General features: G+C 34.9%; 1 protein-coding gene across 1 annotated transcript; it reads left to right on the forward strand.

Annotated features, from left to right (window-relative positions):
* The first annotated feature begins 10,448 nt into the window (after positions 1-10,448).
* LOC127790187 (probable serine/threonine-protein kinase At1g54610) lies at positions 10,449-21,632 on the forward strand. The gene is made up of 7 exons (XM_052319487.1): positions 10,449-11,051; positions 11,227-11,511; positions 13,850-14,167; positions 17,653-17,880; positions 20,532-20,632; positions 20,713-20,836; positions 20,998-21,632. Exons 1-7 carry the CDS (start codon positions 10,755-10,757, stop codon positions 21,358-21,360), a joined length of 1,716 nt encoding a protein of 571 aa, XP_052175447.1. The 5' UTR covers positions 10,449-10,754; the 3' UTR covers positions 21,361-21,632.
* Positions 21,633-21,642: the final 10 nt, after the last annotated feature.

Consider the following 21,642-nt stretch of genomic DNA (forward strand, 5'->3'; position numbering starts at 1 on the left):
TGGCCCTTATAGAAGATAAGGCAATGTATATAAATGAATAGAAAGATTTCATGTAGCTGACCTCACATAGTGGGATGAAGGATTGGCTTGTTGTTTTATTTTTGTCTTACTCTATCCGTTTCTCTGTCCTCAGTTCACCTCTTTCTTCTCGTTCTCTTTCTCCCTCTCCATTTAGTCATCAGGCTCTCAGTGGATGCGTTAGAACAAAAGGCTGAGGACTCGCATGGCTTCAACAGTTGCTCAAACCAGTTGGATTTTTGGTAGCAATAGCTGTTCTAGTTTTCTGGAAAACATTTTGGCAACATTTCGACTATAATTTAAGCAGCAATCAAGCCCAAAGAATTAGTTTGCAGTTGTAGATGTGGCATCTGTTTTCTATGCATCCTTCTGCCTCATGACTGACAGCTGACAACAGGCCAGTTGATGAGGATGCCTTTACTGAAAAATCAGCTTATAGGATTGAGATGATGAATGGTTTGATAGTTACCAGTGAACTCTAGCAGACACACAACTATCATATATACTCTAATGACAACAACTTATGCCTGTTAAATCTTAATCTTATGTGTTGTATGTGATTCTGTTTGTAAACATCTGGTGCTTGCTGTATGATGAAGATGCGGCAGACCTGATGGTGGATTATAGCGGATGGATTGACTTTTTGGTTCTAATACCAAATTGATTAGAACTATAAAGGAGAAAGGGAAGAGAAGAAAGAAATTGATGGAAGAAAATAGAAATAGGGGAATAAGCCAAGGTAGAGAAGAATAAAAAAGGAATAAAAAGAGATGTAAGAGAAAGTAAAGTAGAAGAAGAGAGGAATAAGCTGAGAAGAGAAAGAAATGAGCAGGACAGAGAATAAATGGAGAAGCATGAGAACTAGAGTTGAAAACCAGAAGCAATTTTATATTTTAGTAATTAATCATTCAAGTTTAAGACAGTTCTTACATACTGTACCTATATATCATGTTTAGAAAATAAATCATTACCCACCAAACTTATCTAATAGAGAGAAATAAATAGAACATAAAATCTAATAGATTTCCGAATTAAATCCTATGCCTAATTCATAATTCTTTGGCTACTGCTCTGGTGGTCTCCACCTGGGTTCATCTCTATGTGTATTCCAACAGCATGAAGTCTATAAGACGCATTTTTATTTGTGATAACAGTTTCTAATATTTAGAGAGAATGAAAAAAAGAAAAATAAGGTGACTCATCTGCATAATAGTTGGATTTGATGGCTGTTGAGTAGTAAAATAGACCTACAAGTTGTTCAAGTTCATCTGCTGCTTCTAGTTTTTCTGGAAACCTTATTTTGTGGCAGTTTTTCATGATTCATGATGATTTATAATCTTGTGCATAGATTATCTGTTGAAATTTGAAATCCTAACATCAGCTGAAAGTAGAGCAATCTGCCTGGACGTCCTAAGGCTTTGTTTGGGGGAGAATAGCAATGGAATGTAATGGAAAAGAGAGGAATGGAGTATAAATTATTTTCTTTTTGTTTGGGAGATTAGGGGATGGAAAGTAATGTAAAACACTTATCCTTGTTTGGAAGAGTAGTGAAAATGGATAGAACAAATAACAATTATACTCTCTTAATGGATAAGTAGAATTTTCTTTTTCTTTTTCCACACATTCTTCCTTATTTTTTGCAACCACAGGCAAATTCTATTAATCTTTTTTGTCAGTAAATTGATATCCTGTAAACTCTGTTTCAATGTTAAATAGCATGATAGTTGATGTTGAATTTTGGCAGGTACAAAAAACTTATGGAGATGGGCTTCCTGAAGCTCTGGTTAAGAGTACCCAGGGGAGTCTTGGTGGACTGCTGATGAGAACATGGCTCTTGAAAAGCTCTTCTCTGGCGAGAAGTTACACTAGACACCGCATAGTTTGGTTCTAGTTATTTCTGTACAACCGGAAGAGGTTCCAAACTATGCAGACACAATGGGACTATTGAATAGAAGCTTTGCTTTATTGGTCTTGGTTGTATCTTTTTATCACCACTTCTACTTTGTTGCAAACCTTGTTTATCCTTCATGAATGGTATCCTGCAATAAACAACAATCTCACTACGTAGGAACCGTGGGGTCTCATGACAAAAGATCTGACAAATTTTCAGTTGGTTGTTTGCTACCTAACCAGCCACTCTTTTTTTATCAAGATTGAGATGGACTGTGAATAGGAAGAATACCTTCAACGTGAAGTGTTGGAGAAGGACTCAAACTGCAGGCACAGTAATAAATACTGTCTTAAAGTCATTGCAAATTACCTTTGTTACGTAATTGCATCAACACTGCTTGCTACTTATTATGCAGCTAGGAGTTGGATGTATTGATCAGAGTGTACTTCTTACTGTAATAACTGTCGATCTAATTTTTCTCTTCTTTGCTGGGACAGCTATGGGATTACCGAGAAGAAGTATTTCTCTCTCTTTTTTTGGTTTTTTTGTTTTTTTTTTTTTTGGGGGGGGGGGGGGGGGGGGGGGGGAGGGGATTGGAATTGTATTGAATTTTGTTATGCTGTGGAAGCGTTTTCTATGTCAAATTTTGCTTATTAGGGTCAAATTTGAAGAGGGGTTCTGGCAAGAGTGAGGTTGGTACTTGGGTAAAGTTACATCCAGGCAACCACAGATATTGCTTTTGGCTTAAGCATTCTTCTTAATGCCACAAATAATTGGTTTACAATGTTGCCCATGCAGACACTGCCTGCAGATTTATTTTCTTGTCTTGAGCCCATTTCTTCCTCTCCTGCCCCTGCCCCTGCCCCTGCCCCTGCTCCACCTTAGCATCACGAAGTAGGGGTTTTGCTTTGAGAGAACAATGAGCCCAGAAAGCATATGGTTTATCAGTAGCAGCAGCATCCAGATCATCTTCATTGCTATTAATGTTTTAAGCTCAGTTTCGATCTAGATTGAAGCAAATATCTCTAGCTCTAGTAGCAGCTGGAATGGTATGAACTGACTGTTGCAATTTTATTACTCTTTGGTTTGGATGGAACTGCCACTGCAAAAAACTTGCTTGTAGTTAATGATACTCGTTCTTTATTATTGTGCTAATCATGCCTTGTGAGTTTTCCTTAGCCACAAAATGAGATAGTAAACATAATTTGCTAGAAAGTTCTATGCCTTCTTGGAAATTTGCTGGAAATTAGAGCTAGAGTATTGCTTCATACCAGCCTGTGTTTCTCACGTGAGCCGCATTTTGTTCATTACTCAACTCAGTTGATTCACAGCTCAACATTCAGCCCAGAAACACCTAAGATAGAGACAAGCGAAAGAGAAGACAAGAGAGAACAGAGAGGTAATCTTACATTATTGAATGGTACATTGCTAGCTAACACTGAAATGCCATGGAATTTTCCAGGAAAGTGAAGAGTTTCACTCAGATCAAGCCTCATCGCAATGGACATTTCAATAGCAGTGACAAACTGTAACTCTCCTTGAACGAACGGGCAAACATATGATAAAGAATGCCATTGCTATGGCCATGGCCACTGCAATTCCAAGCAAAAGTCCAGTAATATCATCAGGCTCCGAGCAGCACGTGTAGCCCATTTTGCTCCCCAATTGCCTTCTTCTAAGTCAAGCTCTGAATTTCCTGCAAAACTCACAGGTTGAAGCAGAATAAGAAATGGTGTTCCACTGAAGAAGAGTTTATGTTAAAGACGTGTGCTATCCACAACAGTAGAGGACAGCCAACTGGGGGCCGACAAGTGGGTACGTCGTCGGTGTGGTTCTTTCACTGTCATGGATGCTGCCTCTGCCAACCCTTGTCTTCTCCTTGCATGCTCCAACCTTGAGGTGAGAAATCAATGACCATTGCAGGCCACAAGCATCTCATTAAGACGTTACATTGCATAAACACAAAAAACAAGGAAAGAGAAAAACTTTGGGCTAATCTCAATTTTAATTTTAATCCAACTTTTTTTATTATTATTATTTTCCATAATCTCTACTCATTTCCAGTGGTCTTGGCGTTATATTCATTTTTTAATGTCTTGGCAGGAATTAAACGAATATTTTGGCTAGATCGTTTTTCTTAATTTTTTTAATGCCTTTGGCGGGAGCTGAAGAATTGTTTTGACGATTAGCACCAAAAATATGTATATGCAGGTGTTTATTTTGTTTTTTCAATAATAATAAAATAATAATAATTTGGTTCATTTTTAGTTTGGAGATAATTTGATAGGGGTATTAATAAGTTGATACTTCCTTCACCGTTGGATACCTTTTTAATAATAGGATATGTTCACACTCGTGAAGTTCGGTAAAAAAACACAATTTATTGCATAAATTTACCATTTTGCTAATGTTTTTGAACTTTTCCCCGAGAGAGGAGAGAAGACTCTATTGATGGGGACCTTTTCTTTTTATTTGAGCTAGCCTGCCAGGTTCCTCTAGGAACATAAATTTGGGGTCCTCTCCCCTTTTCTTATGGAGGAACCTAGATTTGAAATCATTTTTTCTTTTCTAAAGGAAACCTAAACTCTCCAAATTGTTAGGTTCCTCCAACGTTGTTCATAGGGACAATGCTTGTGGTGGTTGTAAGCCAACAAATTTTTTATTTTCTATAATTTTAGAAAGAAAGAGAAAAAAGTATTATGACTTTTTAAAAGTTAAGAGATGTTGTCATTTTCAAAAAATACAGGATAATTTTTGCATTTTGTCCAACTTTAAGGGTGTTAGATATGATTTACCTTTATTAATGTGTCACAAATCTAGAAAAGGACATGAGAAATCAACCAACCTTGCATAAGTATTCGCATTTTCTTTCAAACGGAGATATGCTAATGTCATTTCATCATTTTATTTGTACATATAAGGTTAGAAAAAGGGTTACACACACAACTTAAAATGATGGAAATATCTCTCTCCTCTTTATAAATTTACTTTCCTTTACTCAACGACCCATAGCTGCCTCATTTCTCATTTCTCTCCTCTTTCTATGGTTGCTTCCAGCAACCGCCCGTCGTCGCCATCTTGTCACCACTTTCGCCTCATTGCCCCGCCTCATCTCTTGCGTGCTAACTGTCGCTGAGAATGCAGCGACAGACAATTGCTAGATGTGACCATGGGAAGGGATGAGAAAGGAAAGAGGAGGCAGTAATAGGGTCGTTGGGTGAAAGGAGGAAGAGGAAAGTGAGGAAGAATAGGAAAGGATTTTTTGTAATTTTATAAATTGAGGGAGGATATTTTTTGTCATTTGAGCTATTTTTTTGTAGTTTAAGGTGTACAAGTAACATTTTTCTTTTCTTTTGGGGCTACCTTAAAACTTTGGGTTGACGAATTCAAATTCAATGATGTTGAAGAAAAATAAAGGTAAATGAGTTGACGGGGCAAGATGGGTTGCGAGCAAGCAAGCGCCTGGATGGGAAATTCATTCAATTGAAGATGAGGAAAATACAGGCATTCCAAATTGACGCTTGTGTTGCCATCCACCTCAACTCTTCTTTCAATTGCCCTGTTCCATGGTGGACCTTGACCTCCTAGCCTTGATAATAAGGTTACGTGCCTCTGACCCTCTCCCAATTCCTCCTTTTGAATCGTTAAGATATTTTATTTCTAGATTGGCTTTTGCTTTCATTAATTGTTCTGTTTTAGTAATATTATTATTACATTATAATGATATATACTAATACTTGCTTTAAATATTGGGTTTTGAATGTTTGATCCAATTTGTTTAATTTCACGTGACACTATATTTCTAGATGCAGTTAGACTTAACTACTCCTAGTGTAAGCCTAAAGCCTAAGCCTACTAGAAACCTGCAATGAGAGGGCGTCCATAATAATGTACTATTATAAATATGGGTGGTTGATTATACTGTTTGTTTCACCCCTAACCTAAGCATTCACTCAATTGATTTGCAAATTTCATATTCAGGTATGCAATCAAGCCATGGCCATCCATGTTCCAACATTGAGGTGCGTTCATCAAATTTATCCCACATTAAATTGATGCACTTGTGTAATCCTTAGCTCTCATTTATGGAGAATATTTCAATTACATCATTATGCAGCAGCAGCAGCATATTTGCAATTATAATCTTAGTTTGATGAGTTGTTGTTTTCTTTACAGCGTATGAACATTAATGACTTTTTCTCTATTCTATACAAAAATTGTGTAGTTGGATTGGTGGGTCAAGATGTAGCACCAACTAGAAAAATATGGAAAACCAAGGTAGAAAATTCTACCAGCTGATCATACTTTGTTCAAAGGAGTTACTTTCAGGTTGGTCATGAGCCTAGAATTTAGAGCAAGAGGTGTCTGCATTGCCATGGATGGCTCATCCCTTTCTTTTTTTTGTCAAACTGCCTGGCCCAAATTAAGTACATTTGTCATTTGTCAACCCCACTCATTCTCATTTGACCCATGCTTACACAACCCACAAACACATTCAATTATTGTCTTTCTCCATAATTTTGAGGGTGTCGTTTTAACGTTTTTATTTTTAAAATAAAAAATATTTTAAAATTATTTTTACAATTTTAGAAACGTCTTGAAGTCGTTTTGTAATATAAAAAAAATATCAAAAATGTGTTTCGATCCATGAAGAGATTAGAGAGAGATTTTTTTTGTCTCTAACCTAGTTAGAGAAGGAAAAAAGTTCGCCTCTTAACTCAAATTTTTAATTTTTCTCAAAATTTATTTAAATATATTATAAAATTTATGTTTATTTTTTAGATAGAATAAATATTTTTATGAATTTTATATTAAAAATTATATTTATAAAAAAATCTCTATTTTTTTATTTATACATTTCCTGTGTTTCTATTTTTTTTAAAAAAAAATGTTATTTCTCACTTTTTTTTTTATTTCGTATCATATCCGTTTCCATACAACTTTAGTTTTTCTTAGTTATTGATTTTTTTAATAATTTGGATCTGTTAGTTAATGATTTATTAATAAAATATCAAATGCTTGTAAAAATAATATCTCCATATTCAATTGATATTTAAATAGTTACATGACTTTAATTCACTTGAGCTTAGGTTGAATGAGTAGGTTTTGTTTTTTAGGTCAAAATTTTTAATTTTCTTTAGAATTTGTTTGAATGAATTATAGAATTTATGTTTTTTTTAGATTGAATAAATGTTTTTATAAATTTTATATTAAAAATTATCTTTATAAAAAAGACTTCTATATTTTTTATTTACACATTTCTCCCGCGTTTCTATTTTTTATTATTTTAAAAAAAATATCATTTTCTCATTTTCGTTTCGTATGATATTCGTTTCCGTGCAACATTGATTTATCTTAATTAGTGATTTTATTTTTTAATAATTTGGATATGCCGGTTAATAATTTATTAATAAAATATCAAATGCGTGTAAAAATAATGTTTCCATATTCAATTGATATTTAAATAGTTGCATACTTTAATTCACTTGAGCTTAGGTTGAATGAGTAGGTTTTGGTTTTTTGGGTCAAATGCCTTGTTTGGAAATTGAGGGATACTTAGGTTCAAAATGATCTAACTCAAATCTTGTCTCGCCTATAAGATTAGGTATCGATAATTATTTGCAATCAATAAATTGTTACTTTTGCTACGCCTAAATCCTATCTCAAAAACTAATAATACATCTTATTAGGATTCAATTATAACTCGTCTCTTTATATCTTATTTTAAGATATCGAACGACTTATTAAACATTAAATGATAAAACAAAATTGTTTACAAAAGTCATTACTAGGCCCACCCTCCCAAAGCTTGACAACAAGATAGATTCCTACTCATTCAAAAGAGATGTACAAAGGCTACCACTTATAGAGGTTGACAAAGGGGTAGATTTCTAGAGATTCAAAAGAGATGCTCAAGCTTGTAGGAGCAATCTCCATCATCAACAAGTAATTGGCTATATCTTTTTAATTAAAACATGAGTTTTGACTCATATGTATTATAGGGTTTTCAATAAAATATTATGTGAATGACCCCACTTCATACCATACTTAATTTCTCTTCTTAAATCTATGAATTGTATAAACATAAAACACATTATATAATACAAAAAAAAAAAAAAAAAACATTTGGTGTAACAAGCAGTGGCACCATGCTAATAGCCACCAATCAAGCACAATAGACCAAAAATATAACCAAAGCAATCAGTGCAATTGAATTGACGTGCACAATGAACTTCCAGTTAGGGCCATATGCTAATGAAGTTTATTCTAGCACTTGATGGGGGTGCTAAAATAAGAAAAGTCAAAAGAGCCCAAGAGCATGATGTAGCGACGAAGTATGAAAAGAATAACAGGAGCATTAGAAATTCAAATTCTTGTAGCATTTTAGAATACATCATTAGCTGAAGGACTATAAGGTTAAAAAGCAAGTTGTTCACGTAAAGGTAGGGTTCAGGGGTCTTGTTCGCACGACGTAAATATGGGGTTCACAAGAAAGATAGTCGTTTTTTGAAATTTCACTCTGAGTGTGTATAGACTGTGACCACATTCGAATTTACCCGAAGGATAAATCAAGAGAAAAAATCGTTCTTTCCAAAATTATTCAAATGAAGTTTAGATACTTAGGTCATAAAAAAAAAAAAAAAAAATGCTACTAGTACATCATTGTATACACTTTAGGCTACACAATGATATTAAAATGTCTAAAATATCCCTCACTAAATATGATGAGGCACAGAGGTGCAGTGAGGTGCGAAGGGTATTTTTGTTATTTGTATGCATTATGTAATTTAAGATTATATAAATAATGTATAAATAGCATGATTTAAAAAAAAAAAAAAAAACCTTGGCTAATCTTGTTATTATAAGATGAAAGGCTGGTGATTTCCCTTTCAATGGCCATGAATGATGGCAGAAGAATTAACAACATATATGGAGTCATGATTTTCTCTTGGCTTCATCCTCTCATCAATGGTTTCAAACCTTCAATTCTATTGGTGTCCATGGAGTGGGACCCACGCGCATTTCCTCACCTAGATTTGAAACCATGCACCCCACCCATCATTGAGTTATATGTTCAAAGTCACTTTATACAAGGGGAGATTGGTAGAAATGATTCTCACATGTATTGAGCATGACACTGCTAAAAACAAAGGAAAAATTGTATTTCATAATGTTGTTGGGTTTTAAGATTTAAAAATAAAATATTGGAAAAAAAATGAGTTTGTACTATTAGATCATTAAGTGTATGCAAAAAAATGGTGAGGATAGTTGTAGATTTTTTTTGATAACATGAGAAATTCGGGAGTTCTCTAATACACAAACACTCTTCACTCTAGATTATTCCATTATCTTTAAAACCTATGATTCGTACTCCAGTTTGGATAACAAACGAGTCAGATGCGAACCAAAATATGAGATTTAGCCCTTTGGATAGAGACATGCTATTACAAAATCTCGCCCAATTTCTTGAACGTGTGCGCAGACCATCTGTACTACTTCGAAGGATTGATAGTTGCTTCCACGGGTGTAGTACGGTCAGTTCTCAAGTAGCAGATTATACCAAATGATGTATGTTCGAGTCATGACAGTCGTAGTGTGAGAGTTTCACCCTCATGTGAGGGTGGCTCCTTGTGAGCACCGTGCCTCTTACCTGGTGCGTTATCGTGTACCATGATTAACCTCTCCCACATGCGTGAAACAATGTGTAAGAGGCGCTTAAGGTGAGGAATTTCACCTTTGTGCACCCAAGGATTGATAGTTGTATAATGTTAGGTTAAAAACGGATGTAAAAGTATTAGAAACCTTATATTGTGCTATGAACTATTTAATAAATTAATATAATTATTAAATATTAAAAATAAATTATAATAAAGACACATTATTTTAAAAGAAAATATATTTGTTACTATTACATATATTTCAGTCTCCCAATTTGAATTTATATTGAGAATTTATTTATTTTTTTCAAAGTAGAGGGTGGCCTTTATTTGTAATAAATGAGAAACACCAACTTTTAATGGGTTCGGCGAGGTTGGTTGCTTCACTTCATCTACTTTTAATTTTTTCTTTAAAATATAGACATCCATATTTTCAAAATAAATAAAAAATTAATTACATTACCTTATATTTCAAAGATAATTAAATAAATAATTTTACTTTAACGTCATGTTTGTAATTATATGAGATTATTTTAATTAGAGATAAGAGTTAATATTATTTATAGAATTAAAATATTATTAAATGGTATTAAAAATACATTAACCATGATGGTTAATGATAATAAAATTAACCCTAAATTAAAATATAATTAATTATCTGTGGCCTCACCATTTTATGTTTTGTTTTTTTTTTTCTAAACGAGATATCTACTGGGCATTGACTTTCAAAACTGACGTCATCAGGTAGAGTGTGGAATACTACTGCAGTGGCAATTGTGTAAATAAAGCCGAGACCTTAACTGACTCCTTTTTACTATCTCTGCTACAAATCCAACCACCTCTTTTCTATATCTATAATTTGTATCTATCTATGGCCTCTCTATCTCTATGATTTATTTATATATATATATAATATATACATGTTATACATATTTGATCTCCCTTCTCTTCTCTTCTCTTTCTAAATCCCAGATTCCTGCTCCTACACTCACTTCCACACCGCCCTGAAAACCATCATTGTTTTCCGCAGCGGGCGGTTTTCCATTTTCCAAGCAAGGTTTTTAACGCCCTCACCAATCCAGAGGCGGTTTCCAGCTACCTGGTTTTCTTCCCGGATTACCGCCGGTTTTTCTTTCAAAAGAATTTGTTTTCAGCCCAATTTCATGCGGCGTTACAACAGCTGAGCCATGGGCTGCGTTCTGGGGACGAGGTCTGGCAGCGGTACGTCCGGAGCTACTCGCACTAGCCGGAACGTCGACGGGATTTCCTTCGCCGAGAGAGAGGCTGTTAGGTCTCGGAAGGACGGCGCGAGGAATCGCCACGCCGGCGATGTTCCGGCTCCGGACCGGCTTCAGCCGAGGCTGGACTACGGCTTCAGGATCACCACCGGCCAAGGCTGGCCGTCGTGGCTCTGCGACGTCGTCGGCGACGCCATCAAGGACTGGACGCCGCGCCGCGCCAATACCTTCGAGAAATTGGCTAAGGTACGTGCAATTGCTCACAAAGCACACGCATCAAATAAGCATAATACAAAAATCTGTGCGGTCCCACCGGCTCAACCCTTGGGGTTTTGTGTATGTAATCTATGGATATGCAAATTTGTGCGGCAATTTGATGATTCTTTTCTAATGTTTTGTAGTGGATTTTGTTTTGGATTAGATTGGGCAAGGGACATATAGCAATGTATATAAAGCTAAGGATTTGATTACGGGGAAGATTGTGGCTCTGAAGAAGGTTCGGTTTGATAATTTAGAGCCAGAGAGTGTGAAGTTCATGGCAAGGGAGATACTTGTTCTGAGAAAGCTTGATCATCCTAATGTAATAAAGCTTGAAGGCTTGGTTACTTCAAGAATGTCCTCAAGTCTTTACCTCGTATTTGAGTACATGGAGCATGATCTCTCCGGCCTCGCCGCCGTCCAAGGGGTGAAGTTCACGGAGCCACAGGTGATTCCGAAACCCATTTCTCAGTAATCCAACTCTGTATGATAGACTGATTTAATTTGAGTCCAGAATGTAGATTGTGCTGGAGCTTAACTGTTGGCTGAGTTTGAGCAATTTATATAAAGTTTTTGGGTGTGCTTTTTGGAAGGACAGGTTGGTTGCTGCCAATTTGTGAGTCCATACTTTAGTTTGGAAGCAAAAGGAGGATTATTTTTTGCTTCCAAAAAATTACTTTCAAAATGCTACCAGATGGTATAGAAAGAGATTTACTCCCTTTATCCCCCCTTTTCCTTGTTAGTTTCGTGAGCATTTGTAGTTGCATTGTCTTTTAGTACCATTTGTTTGTGCTTCAATGTTCTGAGTGGACTTTTCTATGGTGCTGGGACCTAGTGCTTAGGGATCCAATGCCATGATCTTATAGCCATAATATCTGTTTGTACACTTCACAGAATGATGCTAAATAGAGTCGTCCTCTTTATTCTTTCTCTAAAATATCTTCTCTTGTGCCATTATTGTAGCTGAAGAGTTTTGTTTGGAAACATGGAACTGTACGGAATGGAATTTTAATCCCCTTGTCACAGTTTTGTGCCATTATTCTTGTGATGTGATCTCTTTGTTACCGGCTAGAGATGCCTGCTTGATGCAACTTCATCGCATTTTTTACGTAATTCATTACCTTAATTACTAGTATACCCTAGAATGATGTCTACTGCGTTGATCATCCAAGCACTTTGCTTCAGTTGGGCTTTGCCCTGGAGAAAATTTGACTTCCAAGCATGAAGGAACTGCAAGGATGACAAATAAGCATGGAAAATTGGATTCTTCAACAACCATGCCCAAAAGATTGCCCGGTACATGTCACTTGGTCCTGTCGTGATTTGTCGTGATTTAAAACAAGTGAACTGCCTGTATCTTTTGAATCAGGTGGTTGTTTGAGTTATTTGGTTACTGTTTTCAAGGAACCAGATAATGCAGAGATCTCCACAACTTGTAGGCCTGCTATCTAATTGCCCATTATTTTCTAGTATTAGGTTTGTTTTCAATGTACCATAGTTGTTGCTAGTTAGGATCAGTCTAGCATATTTTTCTTTTACCTCTTAAAAAAAAGAAAAAGAAAAAGAAAGACCTTTCAGGACTGGGAAGCTACAGTAGCAGATTTATTTCTTTTCTTTTTTGACGATATAAACTGACAGTGTAGGTACAGCCCTTTTCTCTGAAGATAAGCTGTTTCATTGCTAATTGTAGTAGAAGTTTGTAGCTGTGAAGGGGCACAATCACCTGAATTCACAACTCATTACCAAAATAGTAATGCTGAGCCAATCTCTTTCTCTCTCTCTCTCTGAGGGATTGGGGGGGATGATTTTTTGATAACTTCGACACTGCTTGAGATATTTCAGATGGGATTTTTTCTTGTGCTTGAGTTATGTTTATGGTGCCATCATCACTTTGCCAGTTACAGATTGATTGATTGACTGGCTTTCCTTTTTGTCAGCAAAAAAATTTATTGTTATGGAACAGAATATAATGAGTTCCTCACATGGCCATGTACTATTGCTGTCCACTTTCTACAGTTCAGATGTTACTCTTCATTTCCTGGACATGGGTTAATTTAGAACTGCTGAGGACAATTTGAGATCATTACATGATTGTTAAGAGATTTTAGAATGGAAGGAACTGCAGGAAATAAAAGCATCTATTAAAGTTTTCCTGTTTTCTTGAACAAGGGTAATAGCCACACAAAAATACATACGGATATCAGAATGTACCAATATCTCCATTGGTACAAATATAAAACTCTGATTTTCTGCACTTGATGTCTGCTACTGGGTTCCTTCTGATCTTTATGAAGTCAATGCCTGTTCTTGAAATGCTAATGTGCACCATTGATGAAACTGAACGGTTGCACTTAGTAATACGTTATCACCTGTGCTTGTGGGGCTGGTTAACTGCTAGAAGTAAACATCACCTTTGATTTCTCAATTTTTATGCTTATTTGAACACAGAGAGGGATCTGTGCAGAAATGGATTTTGTTTATAATGATTGGTATACTTGTCACTATATCAGTATGATGATCTGCAGATTAATTGTTAACCCATCCCTGCATGAATAATAATTGCTTGGGTTGGATTTGTACAGAGATGGGTAAGGCACACAATTTTTTTTTTTTTGCTGGGTAAGGCCCACAATTTAATTCATACTAATTAAGACTTCAATTTTCCATTTAATACTTTCTGGGTGCTGCCCTTTCTAAAATTCCTATTTGTCTGTGTCCCAAGTTGAAGAAAGGTAAGAATGGCTTTTGTGAGGCTGATTTTTTTTTTTTTTTTTTCCTTGTGGCAGGTTAAATGTTATATGAAGCAATTGTTGTCTGGGCTTGAGCATTGCCACAAAAATGGTGTATTACACCGTGATATCAAAGGTTCCAATTTGCTTATTGATAATGAAGGGATCCTAAAAATAGCTGATTTTGGATTAGCATCTTTCTATGATCCTGAGAGTAAGCAACCAATGACTAGTCGTGTAGTCACCCTTTGGTACCGTCCCCCAGAATTACTTCTTGGAGCCACTTATTATGGTGTTGGTGTTGATTTGTGGAGTGCTGGCTGCATCTTGGCAGAGTTACTAGCTGGAAAACCAATAATGCCTGGACGAACAGAGGTACATGTGTTTGCTTGCTTTATTCAGTCTGCAGTCTATGGACCTGTTGAATAACTCTTTTGATGATTGGTTTTAATATGTTTGTTTTAGATTAATGTTATTGAATTAAAACTGAACTTATTGAATTAAAACTTAACGTTGCTACTTTCCTAAAATATAATAAAATAATACTTATGTTGTGTTTGAGAAACAAAAATTTTGTTTTTTTTTTAGTTGTAGAAAACATTTTTCCTTTCTCATCTCTAATTTTCATCTTTATTTCCAGTTTTTTTTTTTCAAAAAAATATGTCAAATGGTAAACAAAAAACTATTCTGATTTTGAAAACTACAAAACTGTGCTCAAAATGGTTGATTTGCTAACATGCACAAAATTTAGAAAACTAGAAGGCATGTTAAAAAACATCATGTTTTCTATTGTCTATCATTATTTGGTTATGTTCCAATTTAGATTTATTATCAGCTAATATTACCAATATGCTATTCATAATATTGCTAATATTACAATATTAATGATAATCATTTATGGATATTGATAATAAGATTTTATTTTTTTCTATAACTTTAGAAATTTAATACCAATTTTGTTGTTATTGATATTGTAATGTTCACTAGAAGAATATTATAACTTGATATTAAAATTGTTAACTTAATAATATCAATTTTATTTATATAATATTAAAATGTTAACAATATTAGAATATTAGCAATAACATGAATATTTTGTCAAACTTTATATATCAATATATTATTAATGTCACTAATATTATAACATTAGTGATAGTATTTGTATTGCTAGAAGATTACTCTAATTTAATATTAATATTATTACCATATTAAAATAATTTATTAATATTTCCTAACTAATATTTTTTTATTATATACTACATAAAGGCATGATTAAAAATACTATTTGTTAGTTCCAAATGATGGCAAATATATCCCAAGAGGGGGGGGGGGGGTGAATTGGGATTAGGGTAAATTTTTCGATAGATTAAAGACCTATTAATAATAGAACACAATGTTTCGAAATATCAAGGAGTTTGTTTCGAAATCAACCTTTCTGTTAAGTATGTTTCGAAACCTAAGAGAGTATGTTTTGAAACTTTTCTCTCTGTTTTGCTTGTTTTGAAACTTTTAGCTTTTGAAAGCATGAATAATGAGATTAAGCAAGTAAAATAGTAAAACAATTTGCACACAAGATTTATAGTGATTCGACACCCGCTTACTCCACTACCTTTAAGCTTACCCACTTGAAGGATTTTCAAACACAATCATTTTCACTAGTGATCAACCACACCAAGGGTTTTACCATAGTTCCCCCTAAAACCTTACACAATGAGTTTTTACGGGTTCAACTCAAACCTTACAACAAATTAAATAAAACTTATCTTTTACAACCCAACAGTTTGAATGTAATGAAATATCTTACCAAATAGTTGTTACAAACCTATTGGTATGGAGTGAGGAGAGCTTAAAAGGATGAAAGCGTCGGTTTCAGTTTGTTTCTCCTTTTCACACCACAATGCACATGAAGGATTAATTGAGGGGATCTTCTTTGAGAGCTTGTTGAAAGAGTTTCGTTCACTTGTGCTTGTGTATGTAACAATTTCTCTTGTAGGTGAGTATACTTGTGTATGCTTGTAAGAGGTGCTTCTTGTCTTCAAAGAACTGATATATATACTAATAAATAGAATTTTAGCTAATTATAACTGTTAGAGACACGATATTAAAGTAGGTTTCGAAACATACTTTTTAGATTTCGAAACAACACACTTTTACATAGAGGTTTCGAAACATACATCACATGTTTTGAAATATCCAGCCTTTACAACTGGTTATGCACTAAGAGACAAAATGAGTAAGAGACAATTGCTTTTAAAACAAAATGATTTTGTTTTATTCTCCACTTACAAAGTATTTGAAATTAAAACATCAGGGTATGGAGATTAAGTCAAAATGTGACTTTTAAATAGCTTTTGAATTAAAGTGCAAAGGCATGCCAGTTATTCAAATATTCTACTGACAGAGTCAGATGTTTCGAAACATGCTATGAATGTTTCGAAACATACTATATAAGTTTCGAAACATATGCTTATTTTTCAAACAGGTTTCAAAATATAGCATATAAACTTAGAAAACATTGAAAGCTTATCAAAATGCATTTCGAAACATGTATAGAAACATGGCAGAATGATGTTTCGAAACATGGAAAGTTAATTTTGAAACATGATGCATGAATTTTGTGTTTTTCAAACATTTGAACATTTGCGTCAAAACACTAATCATGCTTGTTTCGAAATATGAAAAAACTTATTTCGAAATATGAGATTCTCATAAAAATTTTTCATTCTAAGATTGATTTTTTCATCAAACACATTTTCTCATATCAAAAAATATGATACAACACTATTGACCACAAAATAAGAGAATCATAAGGCCATTATTTTTATTCATTTTAAAATTAATATTTTAACATCTATATTGATATTAACATAAGTAATATTGATTTTGGTTGGATAAAAAACTCAAGTGAAGCTTTCAGAAAAAAGAAACTCAAGTGGAAAACACAGGTAGAACTACCCATGTTTTTTAAAGTAAAGAATAGAGACCATCCCAAAAATAGTTTTCAACTGTCAATACAAATTTGTAAAACTAAAAAATAGACTTTTCCATTTTTTTGGGGAAACTTTTCTGATTTGAATATAATTTCCTATTTTCCATTTTATGTGAAATTGTTTTCCAGAAAGTAAGGGTTGCTTTCCACAACCGAAGAAACTCTTAGTTTTCAGTTTATGCCATGATGCACATTCTCCTTAATATTGTCCTTCAACTTTTCTTTTTGTTTCTTTCATAAACATTGAAGATACGAGAAATTTCTTTTGCTGCATATGCACCAGTTAAAGTATTGGTTATAACTTTATTATGTCAAAGACAGACAAAAATGCTAATTAAGTACCTCACATCTTCCATCTATCTTTATTGGTAATGGAATTGACCTCCTCTATCCTACTATAATGAGAGCGCCAGGTAATGGAAGTTACTTGGAGACTTTACCTTTCTGCAATATTTATCCATTCAGGAAGATCTATCAAGATTTTGGTTAACCAAGCAAATTCATCAAATTGTCTTTGCATGAGTTTGATTATCTGGTCTGCGCCCGCCTGGGAGCATTCCAGGTGCCAAAGGTGCGCCTAGGCATGCCTTTAATAACATGGAGTCTTCGAGATCAAATGAATACCCAAAGGACAGATAGTGTAATGTTATTTGGAGCTTTCTTCCAATTTGACTGTTTGGGTCTCTCATTTTGAGTCCTCCTACCTTATTTGGGTAATTGAATCTGCTTTTCTTCTTTTGGAGTTCATGGGGCTTACAAATGATCTAGGGAATCCATTAATCTGTTTGACAATTTTTCTTTCTTTTCTCTTGTTAAAAACTTAAAACCATTCATTCTAAGTTTATTTATTTTACATTCTTTGTATACTTAGGTTGAGCAGCTGCACAAAATATTTAAGTTATGTGGCTCACCATCTGAGGAGTATTGGAAGAAATCGAAGTTGCCAAATGCAACACTTTTCAAGCCGCAGCAGCCATACAAGCGTTGCATTTTGGAAACCTTCAAAAATTTTCCTCCTCCATCTCTTCCTCTTATTGAAACCCTTCTTGCAATTGACCCAGACAAACGAGGCTCTGCCACTGCAGCACTAAATAGTGAAGTGAGTCTCTCTCTCTGCTTTTTCCAAAAGAAAGGATTTTCTTCTTTCTGCTAATAACTTCACACTTTTGACTTTGAGATTCCCTATTTTCATTCTTTAAACATTATTGCCATCATCAATGCCATTTAATGACTATGATCTTCTTCTTATCTGATTTTCAGCAAAAAAAGAATTGCCATAGTGGCAATGATTGTGGAGTCTTTAATTGTGACTGGGTTCTTTTCTGTGATTTAGTGCTATGTGAAATGTGTAAGACTGCCCTGCTTAATAAAAAACTTACTTTTCTAATAGGTTTATTCGTAGCAGCTAAACTTTTGTCTTGTCTTGGACTCTTGGTAATTATGAGTGAATTAGTTCTGTTCTTTATGTACATTTCATGAGCCTGCACTTGAAGGCATTTTTGAGTTGAAGCTTCTTCATTGCTGCCCTTGTCTTTGATAATATGTGCTCTATTGTGCGGCACTTTGGACTATATAAAATCTAGAAGCCTGACATAAGAATGAAAGTGTCCTCGCATTTAACGATCTGTTTATGAGTCTAATTGCATCATGAACATTGTGCTTTATTAGTAGTCACTTCTTGAAAAGTGTTTAAGAGGTTTTGAAATGAAATCGTTGCCTAGGAACCAACTTTGCTTCTTCATCAACTCTAGAATTAGAGATTGGTGGATGCAAGTATTAGTCGTCCTACTATGAAAATGACCCCCAAGGAAAATTTAAGGCCAATTTAGACTAACTTCTTGTATTTTATTTATCAGATTATTTAAAGGAACTAGATCAAAAACACAAAATTGTTTAAAATGTTGATGCTTCTAATTCAAGGAACAAAAATTCAATAGGTTGATTGGTAAACTGAGTGTTTTTCTTCAATCTAAACATTGCTATTTTTTCAGCTGTATATGCCAGTTGTGAATTCAGCTCTTAAGATAAAAGGATGTAACTATTGAGGACTGACAACAGTTATGTTCTAATCAAAATGTGCTCATTTTTGTGGAGAAATTGTATAAATGACATGGAATCTGTTGGTAAAAGCCCAATCTGTGCCCCATCGATCTTCATAGAACTCAATTCCAATTCAATTCTGTAAGCCAACACCCCCCCTGGGGTGGGGGCCCGCCCCAACACTCAACAGTCCTCAATAGCAAAGAACATTTGTGAAAAGGCAAGGAGTGGTCTATTATATAAACATGCTTGATGGTGGAATGAGAAATGTTTAAAATGTAGTGAAAATAAACAAACTCATAATAAAACATGGTCAAATAATACAAAAAATGAAATCTTGATAGATATAATTGTGAAAATGATGAGTCAACAAAGTAGTTAAGAGATGCTAAGATAAAAGATATTGGTGATTTTTATGGATAATTGGATCGAGACAATGATATTGAAGAGGGGGAGAAGTTACTTTGAGTCATTGCTGAACGTAGATCATATAAGGAGCTTCAATTTAGAAGAAAGTGGTAGCAGTAAGGAGATTGCAATTAATTTTGTCCACCCAACACCTGAGTATTTAAAATGAAGTTCACATTAAATAAATGAACTTTAGGACCAAAAAAATTCCTATGTAGGTTTGGAAGTACTTTGGAGATATAGACGTGTTATGACTAATAAATATACAACAGTCACAAGCCTTAATCCCACTAGGTGGGATTGGCTGCATAAATCTTTAATAAATTTAAAGTGTCTGAGAGATTGTAGGATCAATGAAGGAAAATTATTCCAGTACTTACCTAAAGGGGTATTAGGCTCATGAATTGTACTATTACACTATCTAAGAGGGTTATAAAATGTAACTTGCACAAGCTATCAGGCTTTGGAAGTCAATAAAAGCACTATCTATTTACGAGACTAATGAAAGTATAAATAAAGAAGGCAGATGCCAGTGTAACTTTTATGAACTCAAATAACCAGTGAGGTAGGGCGCCTAGATATTTCATATGGTGAGTTTTCAGGGCGGGGGGGAAGAGAAAGCATTAGAAATAAATATATTGAAACCGATCAAGATTCAAGTAACATGTGTATAAAGGACAACCATAAGACAAACTAGTGGTAGGAAACAAGTGTATATTAGATGATAACATTATGGGGGTGTGAGGTAACAGTAGAAAATAAAGGTTTGGAATGAATAAATATGCAAGATGATGTAGTAGGTGGCATCAATTGTGGATGGTAGAAAATTGATAGAGATGGTTTAGACATCTCCAAGGAAGATGGTATTGAGGGTAATTCGAGGTGACAATAAAAACCAAAATCAACGACTGAGATAATATATGATGAAGATGCAGTTTAACCATTTGGCTGTCAGATGAATGGAATGGAGAGAGGATTCATGCAGTGGAACTTAAAGTAGTTGAGGATAGATTTAGTTGAGGTATGATATTGCTTGCCAGACAATGTATACCACCCATAACCATATTAATAATTGATTATGAGATCCTGCAGAATTATATGGGGGTTGCATCTGAATTCAACCCTTACAAAATATGAAGTGCTTTGGTATCTGCTACCTATAGTTGGTATGATCTAAATGCTCTTTCATCGCTTTAGCAAATTTTCATTCTTTCAAGAAAACATATTTTAATTTGATAGCCCGGGAATATCATCTATGGGGCAAAATGATTTAATGGAACCTCACTCTCACTGTTCATACAGTTCTTTGCAACTGAACCTTATGCTTGTGAGCCAACAAATTTACCAAAATATCCTCCCAGTAAAGAAATGGATGTAAAACTGAGAGATGAAGAAGCAAGAAGGTTTTGTCTCTCTACCTTCACCTTTTCATATTGTGACTAGGTTTGACCTTGCGATGACAGATTATTTCCCTTCTCTGCAGGCAAAGAGGTTTGAGCAGGAAAGCTAATGTAGTCGACAGTAATAAAAGAGTGAGAACACGAGACCGGGGTGGCCGGGCAATTCCGGCTCCAGAAGCCAATGCCGAACTCCAGCCAAACTTGGAGGTATGCTAGACATTTCTTCCTTCCATTTTGTGCCGCACTGTCATCTAGCTTACATCTACCAAATTTCCAGGCTCATTTGAAATTCATATATATAGCTGCACTCTTTGTTCTTTTACTAAATGTTTATTTTGTCCTGTTCTGGCTTGGTTGTCGATTTCCAGCGATGGAGAGTTCTGACAGAAGCAAATGCTAAGAGCAAGAGCGAAAAATTCCCCCCTCCCCATCAGGATGGACTAGTTGGACACCCTATGGACAAACCGCATAATGGCCCTGTGTCATTTGGCCCATCAGACATATCTTTTACCTCATCAATTTTTGAGTCGAAGTCATCGGATTCCGTCGGTAATACTGCGGCCACAGGCGGGCCTCCCAGGAAGAAGAGGACCACCAAAAATGAGGGGCTGCAGAAGGCTCCATCTCAAAGATTTATCCGCGCCTTCCTCCCATCCTCGGTTGGACTATCAATGGGTTTTCGACTAACAGGTAAAGGACCAGTTTCGGAAGCTTTCCACAGCAGAAGGTAGAGAAAGTGTTGGAGGTTGAAATTTTGGAATAGGTGATCTCATCTTCCCTTGTTTTCCAAATGGATTTTTTTGCCCATTATTGCCCCCATTTATTGAGCTTTATATAAAGCAAACATTGGGTGCATAATCTCCATAAGGAGGACAAAACTTGACAGGACTCTTTATTAGTGTATAATCACAAAACCAAATCCACTCTGTTGTACAGCTCTTGAAAGTTGGAAGTTAGCCCTAGTTACCATTCTATTGAAAATTTCCTTTTGCCGGGTTTACCATGTTTAAGGT

This window comes from Diospyros lotus, chromosome 14 (assembly GCF_014633365.1).
Source record: "Diospyros lotus cultivar Yz01 chromosome 14, ASM1463336v1, whole genome shotgun sequence".
Lineage (NCBI taxonomy): Eukaryota > Viridiplantae > Streptophyta > Magnoliopsida > Ericales > Ebenaceae > Diospyros > Diospyros lotus.